The sequence below is a fragment of the Vanessa atalanta genome, chromosome Z (genome assembly GCF_905147765.1).
Source record: "Vanessa atalanta chromosome Z, ilVanAtal1.2, whole genome shotgun sequence".
NCBI classification, from domain to species: Eukaryota; Metazoa; Arthropoda; class Insecta; order Lepidoptera; family Nymphalidae; genus Vanessa; species Vanessa atalanta.
Window position 1 is genome coordinate 14,968,641 of NC_061902.1, and position 20,546 is coordinate 14,989,186.

Sequence of the window (20,546 nt, forward strand, 5' to 3'; positions counted from 1 at the left end):
CCCGTATCGCCCTATAAGTTCATTTTCCAGTAAACATTTCAGTAGTTTTCTAGTGGGTGGTGTCAGAGATTCATCATCTTCGCCGAAATCCCGTCGTTCTTGCCCACGACTTTATCGCTAACATACTCATTAGGGCGATTTTGCTTTATTGCTAAATTTTTTTTTACTATTCATCTTTTATATTTTTACAACGCTTTATTTTTCTACCCGTTGCTATCGCGACATCCTTCTTTTTATTTACCGTCGGCAACTGTCTCTCTTGCATAAACTAGCGAATGACGTTCCAAAAAGAATGGTCGGGTATTCAATTCCTCTCACTGTGTAATCGGATTTGACGTCACTAATAGTTACAGGTGGGCTTGGCGGGCAGTTCCAGCACTAACTGTCGTGATATAGCTTTCACTTTGGTTTGGCTTGGCATGGTTGAGCTCGGTTCGACTAACGTGGCGTTTCAATATTTAATTTTAAATGTCAATCAATAGAATACGTGGAATATGAACAAAGACTGCGTATCCAAATCCACTGACTTTTCAAAACAAAAGGATCGATAAAATCGATGAAAGTTGATGTGCACATCGATCGAGTAAAATAAAAGATAGTTACATATTTTTTTAAAGTTTTATTAATGAGAAGACTTATTAACGTTATCATAAAATTATAATCAACTATTCGTTTTATTTATATTAAGATGATTTTGTTCAAATATTTTTTTAATAATTTCCTGGGGACATTATTACATAGTATAAAAATCATACGGATTTATTATTTATTTTTCCTAAGTCGCTTGAATTCCACTACGACGATAGAATCCAGGATAACAGTCTTATTTAGCATTTTCTTGTTTATATAGGTTGAAATGTGGTAAATCTGGACTAACAGGCATAAAGACATAAAGGCTGGCATATTGAATAAAATAATAATTTCTCTAAATTTAATAAACCATAATGTAACTTGCCAAACATCAGTCACATTTAATTAGGTAAACAACACATACCAAACATATTAACATGAATTGAATGATAACGAGAATGATAGAATAAAGGAAGTATTGTATAATCTCAGCTTGTCTTAGCTTCCGATAATTATCTTAATGACAAATAACTTTGTTATAATTTAAGAAAATGATTTTAATATATTACCGAAACAGAAAAAAGATATAATTTTACCATCAACATCAAGACAGTATTTTACAGTTTCTAGAGCAATCAAAATTACACTATTACGATGAAGTTAGTCAATAATAATATTTTTTTAGAGATACTCCAGAGATCGAAAATACTACCAATAAATAACTAAAGGACTAAATAACAATTTTTAGTGCGTGTCTTATGTTTATACGACCACTAAAATTTTTGGGAGCAGGTTACTATAATGTTCCTGTTATTATTTCGCTTGTATAACTTTTTTTCTTTTTTTCTTGCAAATTCGACTACTTCAAATTGCTCACACATTTGAAAGGTATTTAACAACATGTGAGTTTGTTATAATATCGTGGTTGCGTACAATAACGCCTTTAAATGTATTGAGAATCTTTTGTACCTTAAAATGTATTTACACTTTATTTTCATAAGAATAATTATGTTAATGGTTTGTTGATTTATACATATATACAAAAGAGTTCTAAATTATTTGCTACAACACAACTGTATATTTATTTTAAGTGTAGATACTTGCAAGAACCACAGACATGAACAGTCTGATTTGGGCAATTATCATACCCAAAACAATAAATGAAATGGCAAAGCCACACTTGGCTGCATAGAGCAAGTATCAAAAAAAAAAAATTTGCTCATAAAAATGAATACTAAAGGGATGAATCGTTTTATTGTGCCATATTTTTGCAATTTATTAAAAACACCTAGAATGCATTCAAATACCTAATTAAAAATAAATCTGATAATATATTTTATTGGCTTTTATTCAATTAGTCCCTCACTCTATTAATCCTTCAAAAACAAACATTTCATATGACTTATATATGAATGAATGGGTCACGACCTATGCTTTAATATGTGTAGATAGACTTGTGTGTGCTTGACTAAGGTGGAGTTACTGCACATAACACTCAATTCTCAACACTAATTCTAGGATGCTGTTAATAGAAACCTACATACATATATTATGTTAAACATCAAAGTATAAGCTTTCTTACAACACTCAAACTATTTAGAACAATAGATTTGATAATCATTGTTAGATTACAAATACACAAAAGCATTAATTTATTACTTAAACCAAACATCGAATGAATTATTTGATTAATAAGAAGTTTGATCAAGTCAGACACATCAATATTTTTTAACTGGAATGTATTTTCTATTCAAAAAGCTTTGGTTATTATTAGGACATATTTATTTATATGCTGCTAAAAACAATAACTTTAAATACATTCAGTTTTCATATAAATTAAAAAACAAAAACTAAACTAAATTATATCCTAATATTTACAAATAAGCAATCACTTAATGTTAAACCTTATTGGTGAACCGACTATTAGGCAAGATAAAATATTATATTCATAAATAGTGTTAAAAGTTTGAGCAATTAAATAAGAACTATTGTGACTTGTTTATTCCTTAGAAAGAACTAATTTACTTGAATTTCCCTAACATTTGACACATATTTTGTATAGAAATTAGAATAATATGTAAAAATAATTTAATTTGTAAATTAATATTGTATAAAAATAATGACGTTAAGATGGTACATTTAAAAGTCATAGAAATGTCAGTCGCAGTTACTGGATACCGGCAGTCCTCGTACTTACGGCATGTTAGGTTCTCGAAATACGCGACGTAAATCAAAACGACATAAGTCGAGACATAATAGATTGCCATAACTTGAAACGACGTAAATCGAAACGTCGTAAGTCGAGGACTGCCTGTACTTTCTATTATATATTGTTTTAAGTTAGAAAACACTTTGGATTAAGCTAATGTTACAAATGTCCTGACTACTAAAATTGTAGTGTATAGCAATTCTTCTCATTGAATGAATTATTTGAATTTTAAATGATTAACATGATGTATATTTTTAATAAAATTAAGCCTTCAAATTGAATCTACCATACTAAATGTTTAATATAAATCTAAAGTTATTTAATCTTTATGGACTAACATATGGGATAATTCTGTTGCAATAACAGGGTGTAACAAACACCTATAACTTACTAATTTCGTCTTTTAATTCTGACAAACAGATATTTTATCCAGTTTCAGAAGTAACCGTCATGTCTTGGTATATAAAAAAAAATATATTTTCACGTGCCATATAATCGGTTTCGCCTTCTAGTGTGATTTATGGTCTACAAATATGTAGTTAGCTATATGTACTTACTTCTTTATTTCTTAAGATAGTTTAATTTCGAACATATTTACATACTCTAAATCTTTCGCTAGACAATGAAGAGGATAGATTATTTTTTTTAATTTACAGAAAAGTGGCTTTATTTTTATTTTAACTCTTAGTCCAACATAATGCACAGTAATCATATTCATTTTAACAGTTTAAGGTAAAATCAATAATGCTAATAATTTTCACAATTCACAAAAACAGTACACCAAAACTTACTATGTTATTTTGTAAGTTCAAAGCAGTTTGTTGTCATATAGAAATGTGAAAAGTCAATCACAATTATTTATTTCATAAAGTATATAACACTAGATTAGTTCTCGTTTAAGATTTCCGTCCACGACGACAGTATCGTCGTGACCGATACTATTTTAAATAGCTGCGGAACAGCATTGGTGAGTGGGACGTTTCTTTCTCTTGCTCGAGGAGGAAGATCATATCCCTATGATTAATACGCTTGAGACGTGTTCTCAGGGCCAGCTGACTCCGTCCGGACTGTTGAAAATAATTATTTACAATTTTAAAGTTATTAAATGTTTGAAGGATGAATTTTAGTAACATATAAATGATATTCAATGTTAAATAATTGATGATAAAGTATTTATACTCTTGTTAAAGTTTAGATTGTTTTTTTTTATTGGTATTACACACAAATAACATTCCACTATTACTGTAATTATTTTGAATACATCATTCTTTAACAACTATGAAAATATTTGTATGACATAAACTTTGTCTACTTCATAATAATTATAAAAAGGCTGGAAATTATATAATTATTTTATACTTACAATTCCACCAGATCCATGGCTAGAAGCACCAAGAGCGCTGTCTCCGGAACCACCAGGTCCATCGAGACGTGGCTTCTTGCGAGGCCCGATGGCTTGTAAGGCCGTCAAGTTTGCCTCACGCTGTCGGAGCTCTTCTAGCTCGGCTCGCTGCATCTCTTTAGCCTATAAAACAATTTTAGAATGTTTATGGTTTCGTTAATGATAAATTAATGATGCCTATGGTTTTTGTCTTCTCTTAAAAAAGTTTTATGCGTGTAACTTATTGTACATAATGAATACAAGATAAATATCCAAAAAAGCCTAATTTAAAGTTTAATTTAATAAGTAGTGCAATTCCCACCAGGTCGTCGTTTGGATTGCAAGCACCCGCGTGACTGCAAGTTTTGGTATGTTTTAAGGTAACGACTTTGGTGCTTTTAAGGTATGTTTTAAAATCGAGCTATCACGGAAATGTTACCTTTGCTTTCAATTTTGCCTGTTCAGGGTCCTCATTCTTAGAGCGAGACTTTGCAGCCCTGAGTAGCATCTCCCTTTCAGAGTCTTCTCTGCGCTTCTTGTCCACTCTATCCAACTCTTCAAGGAACTTGAGCTGTCCCTTAACGTCTTGAGTTGTTTCATACCTCAAATCCGACTGCTGTAAGGAAATTAAGGAAGGTTAGTATACAATATATTATTGAAAATGTAAAATTTTATCCCTATATAATAAATTGCATTTAATCACACATTGTCATTTCGCCAACAAGCTACACATATATTTATTTAATTACTTCGCAAATAATATGAATTAATTCTATTTAACAAACAAATTTCGTAGATTTCATTTATGGAAAAGAGATCAATATTTAGATATTTGAATAAAAGCAAAAATACATGTTCTTTAAGCACATTTTAAATAAATTCACATAGCTTTAGTGTTTATTCTTGTATAAGGCTGCGTCTCCATATGTTATGTAATTGTTGGTATATTGAATTGCAAACAGAAATTGTCATAAGGCATCTTAATAATGCCTTGTTGTTATTTTATTTTTGATATTTATGAACTAATAGCAATAAAAGTCACCCTGAGACACTTCCTCCATTCGCCATGGTCGCAAAGCTTGCAAGCATTTTATTATATATTAGGAAACACATTACATTCAACAGTTTATTGGCTAAGCATTTTAGACACATTATCTCCATAGAAGCAGATCAACAGTCGCTTGTTCTTTGATATAATATAAAAGATGTTGCGTATTTCAATTAAAGAATATGTCTCATTCATTTCCACAGTTAAACGAAAAAATATTCCAGTTAATCTTTGTTCTTTGATATAATATAAAAGATGTTGCGTATTTCAATTAAAGAATATGTCTCATTCATTTCCACAGTTAAACGAAAAAATATTCCAGTTAATCTTTAGCAAACATAAAAACAACAATTTTTTTTACAAAAAATCACTATGTATATAAATCATACACCTGGGATTAATTTTCTCTCTATGATATACAATTTCTAACCTTGATCAACAAGTCGATCCTATGCTGAGCGATCACAGCCAACTTCTCTACGAGGTTCTTTAGTCGTTCGTGAACTGCGTGGCTGAAGATTCCTGCCACTTCTGGTGAGGGCTCATCGAGCCCGTGCTTGGCTGCGACCGCCTTTAATCGCGACTGCATCAGAGACAGCGGGACCAGGTACTCGTCCTTACATGATCTGAATAAAAGACATTTAAATATTATAATGTTAATTAAATTATTTAAAAAATATATTATAATATTACATTAGAATTAGTTAGCCTTTTCGACTTAGAATGCGGTCAAGTCTTTTCTGAATTTCTAGTTTTATTTTTTGAATTGAAACCAAATTCTAATTTAACTGAAATTTAGTTCACTGTTTTGGGTATATATGATGTTTAAATAAATTCTTATATATAAGCTTACCTGATTTGTGTACCAATCATCTCGGTAGATCCCAGAATCCGTTGCGTTTCCTCAGCCAAATTAACGCCACCCATAGCGGCGACATCGTTGATATCGTCATCGCCTGCCATCTTATCATCAACGAATGGTTGAGTGAATTGCATCGTCGCTTTCTTCTCCTTGTCTTTGAGGAGGGACTTTCCCGCCGTCAATACCGTCGACAGGGCCGATGAAGATGACGTCGATCTTGTGAAGCCAGACTTGCTGTTCACCGGCATCGTCTTACCGACCTTGGTTACATTCAGCTTGGTATGAACGGGAATGTTCTGCAGAACTGCTATCGTGCTGCCCGCTTTAGGTGGCGGCTTTTGCTGGAATATTCGTAAATATTCTGATTATATAGCACGGTATATATGAACTCGCAAAAGTTATGTTCAAATTTAAACAAAGATCTTTTCGGTTATTTGTTTAATTTATAAATTCATTTAATAAATTTAATTTTAGTTAAAAAGGACTTTCAATTGTTAAATACATTCTGACTCAAATTATTTAATTATATGTAATAATATACATGCAGCATACTAACAGAATTAAAATGTACTTATGGAGAGAGTACATCTGCAAATAAATTGTTATAAAAAAAAAATAACAAGCTACGACGACATCAATGATAACAATTACCGATTCCATATTGAAAATTTCTACACATTTTGCGTATAAATTATACTGAGTTTGTTTTAAAAAACTGTTGATATATTTACTACAGCATGCAGAAGCTTATATTTAGTGATTTTATGAATATGTATAAACAAAATTTACAGATTGATTTTCTTCTTGCTGTGAAATGGCATTAGACAAAGATATAAACATATTTTTTTAATTAGTACAATGCGATTCCTTGTATTATATCTGTAATTTTCATCCATATATACATAATTAAACAAAATCTCTTAAAATTATAAACAAATATGAAATAATAAAAAAATGTCCAATGAGAACCTAGAATATTTAAAAAATAATTGGTGCAAAATTCCGTTGAATTTAAAAGTATATTATCATAAATAATATAGACAAGCGCTGGTAAAAAAAAGAAAACTTAATGATTAGCGATATTTAAAGTAACATTCTTAATGCTACATGACATACAACTAAATATAGACATCCAAATAACACCGAGTGAAGTATCTACTGCAATGGTGTAGAGCCATAAACTAGGAAATAATGAGCATACATTTTATTTTATGCGATACTTAATACAATATTATGTAATATGATTATGATTTACTATTCAATATAATTTTATTTTAAGATTTTAATCTTTGTTTGTAATTACATATTATTGATTTGATAAAATATTTGATAAGTAATGTTAGGGACCGCTCAGTACAATTCCTAACTCTCATCTTCATAGTTTTGTTCAATTCTTGTAAACGGTTTGATCTTATAACCACTATATACAGTTCGTATTGATCTTATAAGCACTAAAATTATTATCATAATTTTTGCCCTTGTCCCTTTTACTTGGGTAAGCGATATGCGCTCCGCAGCAATTAAGAGACAAACTCTCCTATTTGCTGGACTAAATATTCATCAGACTTGTGATGTAAATATTTTATGTTTCCTGGTCACTAAAAGGAATGTATAAAATCCATAGTTTTGCTCATTATAAACTAGAAAGCCACTTTAACAATAAAAAACGACACATCTACAAAAAATATAAATTTGTAGAGCTGTCCGGAATCATTCGTGAGCTGTAATTTAACAAACTTCCTATTTATAAAAACGTATATAAAATGGCCACACTTGACAATTCGATTCAAAAACAAAATGTCTTAATGTACTCATTGTTCTGTCAACTGTACAATTTGATGTCATATATAATCTGTACATGATAAACATGATAAGTATGAACGGTAAATCCTCTAGTTACAAACTTGTGACGCTGAACAACCTGCTGCAAGGACAATTTAAAAAGAGCGTCGTTTGAAGGTTCGATTGACTGTTTCGCTTATAATTTGCACAAATTCTGTCGCTGTTTTTATCGTATTTCATATATTTTACAAACAATTTTAACAATATTAATATTTCTTCGAAGTCGTTTTATAATTAAAATTGACAAATATTTAAAAATCAGGCTACGACAGATTGATTTTTCTGAATGATTCCGAAAACTCAATTAACCCTCGTATTCAAAAGATAATTGGCGTTTATGTGTCAGAATAGGGCTGCCGTCCCCTTTTATACCCTAAATCGAAACATTTCGGTATAAAGAACATCGACCATACCCTCAATATGAATGACTATACATTATACTGAACAAAAATTACGAGTAAATATATCGAAATTAATACTGAAAATAATTACTTTTCAATATAGCCCAGACTTCAATTTAAACTGTTGTCGTTCCACCGTTTTGGTATTAATTAAAGGTTTCGACAGCAACCCTATAGTACACACGATAATGCCAGTGACGTATTTTCCTAAGGTTGGAGGGGACGTTCGTCCGAAGGGGTTATATCGTAGAGTATTATTTGTCTCATAGCATTTTATTTGTTTTTACTATCGAGTAGGATCGGCCGATAATTTTTGCTTGAAGCAAAAAAACATCAAAAATACGTCCCTGGCCAATGCATACGAGGGCACAGACAAACCTGCGCGACACTCTGCACGGTTATGTTAACCGGTATCGGTGAAGGCGGTTGGGGCGGGATCATTGGCATCACGGGGGGCAGGAGGGGCGTGAGAGTGGGGCTCGAACTCCCCTCGTCATCTAGCTGCCACAACCACGACTTATAACTATGTCACGTTCCACCAGTTAATTAAAATATCTTTGTATACAACCTCTTCGACATGTGTCAGTAAAATGCACCGTGTTTTAATTCTTTATACGAGTACATGAGCCAGTATGTACGCTTTCTGATATATCAGCTCGTAAAAGATAGTCGACATTTTAATATTGTTATTTTAGTCATGAACACTGACAACCTTCAAATTTTTAATAATTGATTATTTTATTACACAAACTAATTTGATATTATTATTATAAGACTATTTGTATCGTGCCCAGTATACTTATGTTGAGGTCGTGCTAACTGTTAGCATTATGTAATTAGCGTAGCATTAATAGTTTTAAGTGACCTGATTGTAATAATGCTATTAAAGCAATGCAAGCGTTTCACTACGCTGCCTACCGGTTTTACATGTTATGTGATATTTGATTACGTCTTGAAAAGAATTGGAAAGCAAGTTTATTAGTTAGACAAAACTTTTGGTTAGTACTAAATATTATCGACATATTCTGTTGTTGGTTTCATTCACATTGCTTTTATAATTATTGTTAAATATATAAAAAAAAGTTTTTAGTAATATTTTATTAAGGTGAAAATAATAATTGTTCAATGTGCTAAGAATCTTACCATTGGAATGTTAGAGGAGGCGAGAACCGGCTGCGGCGCGGGCCCGGTAAGAGTTGAGAAAGCGACATGGGGTGAAGGGGGGTTTATTCCTTCGATCACCAGTTCTTTTATAACCAAGGATTGCCTTAGTAGCGGTAAGCTTTTCTGTGAAAAAAATGAATATCTAACATGAAACATACATATTTAAATCAAAACACATGGACCCGACGTTGAATATTTACTTTTCAATATCCTTTCTTTCTGATCCTGACTACGTAAGTAATAATACATTTATTTTTGAAAAAAGTAAACTACTAATGCGACTTACCTTAAGGAATCCTATTAAACAGGGTTGTGGGCTCGCATTGAGCAAACGTTCGAGCCTATCACAAAACTCTTCAGGCTCCACCTGGGCGTCTATCAGTTCTTGGATTAGGTTCCTCACATTCCGCTCGACAGACTTTGGCTCTTTGCTGGACAGATCTAGCAGATTGGCAAGAAAATTCCTGCATTTCTCCTTCGTGTTGTCTAGAGGTTTCTGAGAAGACATATTGATGGATGACGAAATTTTCAGATTTCATACAAAAAAAGTCAAGAGTAACTTCGAAATATAAATGCCATTTTTCAAAGTTGAAAACATTTTCTTGTATGCATGACATGCATGCATGTCGCTTGTGCACGTAACGCATGCTAAGTAATTACACTGTTTACGTGTAATTGGTAAAGTACAAACCGCTACACTACGAGATACGATCTCGGGCGCATGCCGGCGTCAACTTCTGGAGTGCAAAAGACAAAGATGATGTCACTTTACGGTAACACAAAAAGAAAATCTAGACCAAATTAGACATTTCTGTATAGACAGATAAACGGCGAAATTCCGATTGTTGAAATTGCACCAGACATGGTTAATAAAGTACTTGTAGTAGAAGTTCTGAAATAAGTTATAGTAAACCAAGTTTTATTCAAATGTTGAAGTTAAATACTAATTCTAATAAAATAAGTCTTTGCGTTTACATTTAAATGTTGTCGATATAATGAGTATAGACACGTTCTGAGCAAATATAGATTTATCGGTATATTTCTGCACTACAATTTTTTTTTTTTGAAGTTGCTTAACTATAAACTTGGTGGGTATATAACTATAAGCTAATGCTGATATATGTTACCGTTTTGACATTGTTGATAACCACATCGCTAAAATCGATGTGGTTACGCCAGAGTCGTCAAGCTATCTTATATACTTGTTTAATTGGTTTTTTAAAAAGCATAGTTGTGCGTCCTCAAAGGAAAACATTCTAATAAAAAAGATACAATCGTTCCTTTTGCAAACTAAACAAATCGCATCGAAATCAGACTCCTCGCTTTGCATTCACGATAGTCACCACCGAGGAAATCACTTAAAAGTCATGCAATACTCCTGATTTTGCACCTGGAATTAGATTTATGTCGAAAAAATAATCATTGCAACATCTTGTACTTTTATCAAAAAACTTTACAATTTTCGATTACTCCTGAAATCTTGATTATTTCCAGTTTAATCAAAATTATTAAACATTACAATTTTACTAAGGTCCAATTAATTGACATTTCAATGAATAGTAAATATTCCACTCTGTTTTATACTTTGAAGTGAGATTTATTTCAAACGGTCAATGTACTTAACGTGTACGATGTCACCTCTTTCACCTGTACAGTGACACTGGCCCACACTACGTGTCGCATCTGAACGCAATCTAAACTCATTTATGACACTTAATGATAGTGAAGGGTCAACGCAGTGGCTCGTGAGCAATAAAATTGGCTTTACCATCGTTAATAATAAATAGTAAATTATATGTTCAGAATCATTGTATCCGTACCTCAATTTGTACTGACGATGTGGAACTCTGTTATTCGATAAAATTATGAACTATTAAGTTAAAAAATCAGAAATCATATATAATATATCTGTGTTTTGTTGAAACCAATGTATATGGAATACAAGTTATACTTATAAACAAGTTTGTTTTATTCATATTAGCGCGAATGTTTTGTCTTATTTTTCTTCAATGTTTTCCTATTAGTGCTACGTGCTGAATTTTCATTTATTAAGTAAGTTATATTTTATTAAGGCAAAATTACCATTCTTTTTTTTAATCAGTCAGAGCAATCTGAGCTATTACCGAAATATATTGAGTCCAGAATTTTATAGTTAAAAGGCTATAACAAATAAGATTTAATGGCAGCGTTTTGTAAAGTAAGGAGGAATTAATGTTTTCTTAAGGGCAAATTATTAACAATCAGTATTTTTTTTTATTTTCTTTAAACAAGTGTGCGATCGAGTTCAACAATGGTCTATTTTTAGAAAAAGGTTATTGAATGTGTCCTTTTCGCAACATTTAACTATACATCGAAAATACCATATATTTTAGAACAAATTCAGTTACGAGTTAGGTCCATGACGAAACCGATATATATGTAAGAAATTGCATTACAGTTGCATAATAACTTTTTAGGGCTTACTTTTATTAGATTTATTATACTGCTAGAAGTAATAAGATAGTCGACTGAATAAACCACCTGATAGGCATTATGATTATCAGTCTTTGCATTGATTCTCTGCATTCTGAAAAAATCCCATCTTACGTCCCTAATGCTTCTCCATACACTAGCTAAATTCCTTAAAACAAGAACACAACAAAACCTGGTTCTGATAATTTTTCTGGTTCTACAGGCTTGAGTGAAACCATATCACCAGCAATGTCGATGTTGTGAACTTGTTTTAATATTGAATTTTAATATTCATAGTCAAAAAATTATAATTGCTGTTGAAATACTAGCAATAAGATGCGATTTTTTTTTATTAATTTGCTCAAAATCTATTTTTTACTTTAAAGGGTATTATAAATATTTTATGGCCATATATTATAAAGTAAGATTAAAAGAGGCCAATATTCCAAAAGAGATCGTATTTTTATTAAAATAAAAGGATGACCTTTTTTAATAAATATAAATTTATAATATTTTTGCATTTGAATATTCCGAAAATATTGAATTTTTTTTCCGGGCCATACATTAACCTACTTAGGTTGCAAGTCTATTGAAAAGATCTACAAACATAACGGAGTCAGTAACTCCTGTAGGGTACAATTTTAATATACTCTACTTATGAGGAACTCTTGAGAAAATATCAAGGTCCTTGGCACAGTCTTTTGATCTGTGAGCTGAGAGACGAGAAGTCTACCAGTGTGGTTACTTTATATGGAGGTAAATGTATAAAAGTATAAATACAAGAAAGCGAAACTCGGCAATTGTTACGAAAAAACAAACTATATGACAATTTCTATTCCTAATAAGCAATTATTTTGAACTACATAATAATAACCAATATCAACATATCAGCTTCTACTATAAGCGATGATTTCATTATCAAACATTATCGTGTACCAGTTACCTGCGTTGTCACAGTTGGTTGTTGGGGCTGGGGTGAGGGAGTCGGGATGGTCGTCACTGTGGGGAGCTGTACCGGCGTGGCGACCGGCCCGGCCGGCATCTGACCTGGCATCTGGTTTGCCATCTGACCTGCCATCTGACTTGCCATCTGGCTGGGTGAAGCGACGCTGGTCGACACCGTCGCTACGCCTGGGTGCTAGACAGAAGAGACGAGAATATTTAAACCTCTCATCTTCACATTGTTTTATAACTAATCAAAATATCCGTGCATTAAAACCTATTAAGCCATAAACAACTTTATATTTACAAAGAAAAAAAACAACCTTATGTTTCTGTCGATGCGAACGCGCACTGCTCGCGTATTCCATAACGTATACATTGGAATTCGATCTCGCCCTTTATTTAGCGATTTAACAATAAATTTTGCATGCACTTTCCTCGACTGATTAAAGTCGGATAAATAAGCGAGAAAAACAAGAGAGAAAAACCTTTGTTTCATTATTTAAGTGTATTAAAAAAGTTCGATACCTCTACAATATACCATAGGAAAAATGCGAGATATTTCATAAATACATACAAGTAACTCGATGTTTTTGACACTGTCACTGTTTATGGACTATACCTACTTCATACTTAGATTGGTTCTATTTTTTTCACGTTTAAAAGTCTGAAATAATATCTATACAAACATTATAAATGCGAAAGTAACCCTGCATATCGGTCTGTTGCTCTTACACGGGCAAACCAATGAACCGAATCTGATGATATTTGGTATGAAATAAGCAACACGAAGGACAGCATAGGCTACATTTTTATGCCCAACCACTAAAATGCGAGCGAAGTCGCGCGCGTAACTTTTTTTTATATATATTCATAGCTGTGTGTGGCCAATGCATGGTATCTGAAAATGCACTTTCACAATTCACAATTCATGAATTTTACAATTGCCTCGTCCATATATCACAATACAGAAGTACAAAGCAATAATATAAATTGCACGGTTACTTTTCTATAACTACGAAAGTCCCCTCAAGTTAAAACTTTTTAAAAGCTATTGATATTAAAAATGAGTAGCATAAATAAAGCAATAAAATTTCATTGTCGCCTACTTTCAACAATTTAATTAAATCAAAACTCAAATAACACTCCCTCGTGTATCCTACATTACAATTGACATAATAAATATATATGCATAAATCGTAATGTATTTAGTATCAAAATTAATTCCCTCGTGATTCCGGTATAAATTCATTCCATCGACATATCAAAATAGAAAAAAGAAAACAATTGAAGATTTCTGTATGATCGACACAAACTTGAACAATAATCCATGCAATACGAGCAAACACGTGCACAAACGCAAGCGACAGCAAACAGTCGAGGTAAAAGAAAACTGATATTGGAAACAATAAAATAGGTACACACATTATTTACGTTTAAAAACTTATACAGTGTAATACTTATAAATCGTTTGTTTTAAATGTATAATTATTTTCATTACAAGTAAAACTCATGTCTATTTGCTAACAAGTTACCTGTCCTAATATCGAGATAAACAAGATATTAAATATAATCACATATCAGAGTATATACATTAAGATAATTACCTCTAATTGTATGTTGATCAAACAGTTAACAAAGGTATCATTTATTATATGAATACAATAAAATTATTCGGTATTAACACGAACGGACACAAGCACATCGTATAAAAGCAGTACGTAATTAAGCTTCGTTATAATTTTATCTCAATATGGTCACCTCGTGCAAGAGTGGGTGTCTTTCGCATGGACCACGAGCGCTTACTAAGTGTTTCGGTCGTATTACGTCCTTCTCTAGTTTCACGCTATTTTGTTTTTACAATTATTTATATAATACATATATTAGGTAAAGAAATATAATCCGTTATTCGTCTTAATTTAATATTTAGTTCTTTAATTTCTAGTTAAAATTTTGCTTATTGTGCTTTCTTGCATGCGTGTAAGTCGATTCCCTCTCACCTTATTAAATGCCAAGCGTTCTATGCGAAGCCGTGATTTCGGGATGATATTCTGTATTGGTTTAATTTAAAACGTCGTCCAAGTTGGTTGTTAATCTATGATTATTGCGTAAAACGGAATACACGAATATCGGGATCATTTGACGAGTAAATAACGAACGAATAAAATGTAGAAGACTCTGTAATGATTCGACAATGACATCGCTCATGAAACTTCGCCTGATATTCGTGCAATTATTAAAAACTATTAGTTAATTATAATTAGTATTTTTAATATTACCAATGACTGGAACGAGTTCCGGTTGCGTCTTACCTTGTTAATTACCTTACAACATGCACCGCCACCGTATTTGTACATGCACGATTTGTTTGAAATTGGACAAATAAACATAACGACAAAGGGTATCGCGTTGTCCAATCTCATAGGCCGATGAGTGGGGTGGCGAAGTTTCGTTGCCTACTTACTGCCGGCACAGTCGACAGCCGGAGCGTCTGCGGCTGAGGCGCCGTGAGAGTGCTGGCCGCGGGCGCGGGGCCGACCCTCAACAGCTGGTATTGACCATTCTCAGTCTTTAACAACAAATGACCCTGTTGCCCCTGTTGTAGACTTTGAAGTGTTTGCAGCGTTATCTAAAAATGAACGCGTCGTTTCAATTTTCACTATATGTTATGAACGAATCTCGTTACCGTTGCTGGTCTCAACGTCCGAATATGAATCTAAGCAAAGTAATTATTATGGAACACAATTAACATAAAGGAAGTGCGGGCGATGATGGTGAATGAGTTACCTGTAATGTGGGTTTGTTAGATGTGTTGAAGCATGTTGAATACATTACAATTAGTTGGTTTATCTTATAACAAAAAGCACCAATATAACACCTACTGTATAATACAAAATCATATAAATTTCATATGATTACATTTCGCATCATAACGAATACATTAAGTATTAGGCTTTAATAATGAAATTAAATACATATCTTAATTAAAATTATAACATGTTCAACATCAATAAGTCTGATCACATCGAACAAATATATTGTATATTTGTCAAAAACAAATGATGAGAAATAGAATAATAATGAAATTTATGTTAGTTGCTTAATTGTTACACTCAATAAATAGTAATTAATTAAAGTATTCTTTACATCACTACAATCATCGTATGTCCAATACTATATGATTATAATAAGCTGCACTCTGAATTGAAGGAATAGAATAATTTCTTTTTTATTCAAACTAAGATTTACTAATGAATTAGTATCATTATTTAATTTATATTAAAACGTCATATTCGTCGAGTCCACAACAATTATTCCGTTCCTTAATGTCAATCTATTTTATAACGATCTGTACAAAAGGTAAAAGAAATGAACGAACAGTTTATATTTTCACAACTGAGAGGTCCTTCACCACTATTCGAATAACAAATCACAATAACTCTTTACCACTTTAACAAACTTAATATAACCATTTACAGTTAAGAATATCAAGTAATTCCAATATTTACATTTTGTACAAATTCTAATAAAAAACGAACCAAACGTATAAAGTGTCTTAATAATACGAAGTACTATTTAAGATTTCCATTAATAACTGCTACTCGAATTATGATTCACTATTCAAAACGATATAATCTTATCTTCACATTGAAATATAAAAACTATATTAAATACACTTTATAGCATCAAAACACTTTGAATTCATTTTTCTTTCTAAACAGATTATAAAAATTGTATTTAAATGAACGTCATCAATCTGTTTTCAGACAGAAGACGCCACCGTTTGTGATATCAAATTGTCCGAACTGCGTAACAGAAATCGATATTTTAATACGAAAATAGACTATATCAATCAAAAGTATATTGTGGTGCAACGATACGATTATTTCGATCCGATATCGATATTTGAAAGGTATCATCTAAATCGAATATACAAAAACGAAACTAATAAATTGAATGGATTGCAGACGATGAATCAACAGGCTATCGGACAATAAGCAATGCTTAAAAGTCAAAACAGTAAAATATCGATGATAATTTTAAATACAATGTTTTTATTTAATTAAATTATTAAGTATTCCTATCAATATTAATTCGCTAGTCAATTACGTTTTCTTACAAAAATCAAAAATATCGTATTGTCATTCGAACGCATACAAGCAAAAGTTATGACACCATTTTAATAGTTCGATGCACTAAAAATTTCTTCCGATACATTAATAGCGGGCGAGCAATATGTCAAACTAACATAAAACTTGTTTAAAAATTCGCTTTTCACACATGAAGTCGCAAAGTTCGAAACAAATACGTATGCTGCTAGCTTCGATATAAATCGTAAGGGCTAAATTTCCGCCATTCGCAGCCGTATCGATTGCATCCTTATCACTTTGTCAGAATTGCATTTTCAGTCTATGGGTCAGTTTTTTCCTTGTCTATACACGTTACTACGACGTATTATTATTATTTGTTATTTGCATAAAAAACGTGCAGTAACTTATTAAAATTTTCAATTATTTGGAAACGTAATATTTTCGTTCGTGGAAGTTTCGTCGATAAAAAATGTGGTTTAGGTACACACAGCTTTCATTTAAATGATACTTTGATTATTACAGTAAAAAAAAGTTATTTCTATACAGATATAATACAGAGGAAGGATGCAAGCAAGTAATCAAGGCAATTTGTTTATGTTCATCTGCACATTAAGGACAATTTGTATAACACTCAAATAATGCGAATATGCAAAGGATCCCGTCAATGGGGTGTTGCCATTTTAGAAGAAGACAATTTGTTGTAAACATACATATTTAACAAAAAAATGAGGCATATGTATCACAAGAAGCTTTTCATAGTCCTATTGAAAATTAATCCTATTATTAGTACAAATATAAGTGAATATGTACATATTCAGTTGTAATTCTCTCTACGGTTGTTCCGAGACCTATAATGAAATATTAGTGTGTAATCCATATTATTTCTAACGTTCCAGATGAATGACATGTTATTTTGACATATGAAATATTTACATGAAAACAAATGAACCACACATGCATAATTATTAAATTTTATATGATACAAATGAGATCCTTTTGCACATCTGCTTGTGTTTGTTTGGAATGTAACAATTAAGTCTAACACTGCAGTAGAAAGCATGGGTCGACATGAAGAAGGCAGTATACAAAAGCAATACAATTGTAGTAATTGTACAATATATGAATAATGTAAATTGTATATGTAACGAAACTTAAAATAAATGCTGTGGAATTGATTTTTAGGTTTATGCTCCGCAATCAAGCAAACATGTTTTGTGCAACAGACTCTGTGAGACCCATAGTTAAATTTCTTGTAATGAAGAGAAAATGTGGTAACCGTGTATTTATTAATATGTTTTATTTTTAGTATTCATAATAAATAGGGGGAAATAAAAATCATTTCCTTCAAAAGATACTGGTTACATCGAAAAGTATAAAGGTGTGGATTGAAATTCAAAGTCATGAACATATTTAATACTCAACATATTATTTACTTTAAGTTTACAATATTAACATTGACTTAATGTATATAATAAATACTCTCTACATTTTGGGTATAATTTTTAACTAGGAAACATTGTATAGGCAAACAATGCTATAGGCAGATACAAATATTTTTTTTGTTGTGTTCAATTTAAATTAATTATGTTTATAGCATGAAAAAAATAATCTCTAACTATTTTTAACTTATTTTTTTTTTTTTATATTCCTAGTTATCCTAAGAGTTTTCAAGACAGTAGAAAAAATGGTATATTACACATTTTGCAAAGGCGAACCTCTTTGACATAGTCAAAATACTTAGTCGCAGTTGCAGTTTATTTTTATTTACAATAAATTTTGAATATGTTATAATCAACATTTTGTTGCGCTTACCTTTTGTAAACTAATTTTACAAAATGGAATATACAAAATTTGTTGTGATGTAATTATTTACATTATCAAAAATATATTGTTGTGAGCTGAGCATTTGAGAAAACAGAAAGTGAACCAACATTAAAAATGAAAATTTGATTCAATCTAATGAGAAATATCATAATATTAATATTGCATGCAAGTATTCAAATATTTATAAACTTATTTTTGTATGCCCTATTTCGTATTTTTATTTATATATTTTGCACAGTTAAAACACAAATACCACACAATGGAGTTTTAATTATGAGTCTCCAGAAGCATTTACATTGAATAATGTATAACCAAGGCATGGAGTGCTCTTCGTACAACATCAAAATGAATGGGCACTTACTCCAGGAGCAGCTGCTCTCGTTCCCACCACCTGTGGAGTCCCAATAACAACTCGCGGAGATACTGTAGCTACAGACTTCTGTGACGCAACTGCTGGAGCGCCCGGTCGCATATTCAATATCTGCACATTGGGCAATATAGCAGGTTGTGCTGTACCCAAATTCTGTGTTGTTACTACTACGTTTTGCCCTCCTGGCTTATTAATAGTCATAACATTTGGTATAGAACCAGGCATGCTAGAATTCACTGTCATAGGCACTGTGACCATATTAGGTTGCATGCCAACTTGACCAGAAGTTGTACCCTGTTTTAAAACCAAAGGAGGTTGCATACTAATTGTTTTGTTCCCAGATTGAGATACTACACTACTTCCCTGTATTAAATGTGATATCTGAGCCTGAGACGAAGATAAATTAACGCAATTGTTCGAAAGAGACCGAATTGAATACGGTGTATTACTATCTGACACAGCCAAACTTTGTACTTGCGTACTAATAACTTTTAGAGGTTCACCGTTATTTGAAACACATTGAGATACGTTTGATTGTGATACAAATGAAGTTGGAACACTAAATGATGCACAAGAAACGAGTGATGGTTGAAAATTTACACAACCTATTTCACCATCACTTTGGTCCTGGTTATATTTTTGTCCATTAATGGTATTTGCACTTGAAGTAATATTAAGATGATTAGGAATAACATTTACTAAATTGTTCTGTGATGATATTGACGAAACGGACGTCACTAAATGATTTTCAAGCGAACCCACGATCGCGTTTACTGCATTCTCATCAACGTCTATAGACAAAGCTTGCTCTAAAAACTCGGCTGACGCCATTTTATATTAATCGGCGGATGTAGCTAGCGATGCCCTTGTCTTAGGCAAACCGGTAAAATTTAAAGCGGTTTTCATTTCTTTCAAAATAAAAACAATAGGCCTATATAAAAGTTAACTGAATATTTTAAAGTGAAATGATAAAATTTAATTTTTGGCAATTCACAATAATAATGTAAAAATTACTTTCTTATTCGTTGGGTCTTTGGGACCATCAGGTAAATATTTTATGCTCTATAATCTATACATGTACTGCTTAATTTAGCAAACAGTTCATTTAATAAAGCACAGATTAAGCAAAATATTTTATTTATAATCTGAGTGTTGATTAAATGACTGCAAATGTGTTTCGTTTTTATTTGCAAGCAATCTTTAAATTATGTTTATAAATCATATAAATAAGGTACTTTCAGTAGTGACAAATAAATTATTAAATTTGATATAAATTATCATGTATATATTAATATACTTAAATATTATGTATTTGAATCATAAAAGCACATTATTGTTTTATTATATTAAAATAAAAAGTCATAATTTTTAATCTGTATATCACGTAACCT

General features: G+C 31.6%; 1 protein-coding gene across 2 annotated transcripts in view; it reads right to left on the reverse strand.

The window, feature by feature from the left end:
• The window catches only part of LOC125076203 (transcription initiation factor TFIID subunit 4), a 36,983-nt gene extending 16,997 nt beyond the window's left edge, over window positions 1–19,986 (reverse strand). Inside the window, exons 1-11 of one of the 2 annotated variants that reach the window (XM_047688251.1) lie at window positions 19,147–19,986; window positions 15,335–15,499; window positions 12,872–13,066; window positions 9,764–9,973; window positions 9,457–9,600; window positions 6,062–6,411; window positions 5,639–5,834; window positions 4,600–4,776; window positions 4,143–4,304; window positions 3,705–3,846; window positions 1,146–3,540 (exon numbers count right to left, since the gene is read on the reverse strand). In XM_047688251.1, coding sequence (XP_047544207.1) covers window positions 3,718–3,846; window positions 4,143–4,304; window positions 4,600–4,776; window positions 5,639–5,834; window positions 6,062–6,411; window positions 9,457–9,600; window positions 9,764–9,973; window positions 12,872–13,066; window positions 15,335–15,499; window positions 19,147–19,986 — 2,568 coding nt within the window. In that variant the 3' untranslated portion in view covers window positions 1,146–3,540; window positions 3,705–3,717. The remainder of the gene's footprint in view (window positions 1–1,145; window positions 3,541–3,704; window positions 3,847–4,142; window positions 4,305–4,599; window positions 4,777–5,638; window positions 5,835–6,061; window positions 6,412–9,456; window positions 9,601–9,763; window positions 9,974–12,871; window positions 13,067–15,334; window positions 15,500–19,146) is intronic. The other variant, XM_047688253.1, reaches the window with a different exon arrangement.
• Between the last annotated feature and the right edge of the window lie 560 nt (window positions 19,987–20,546).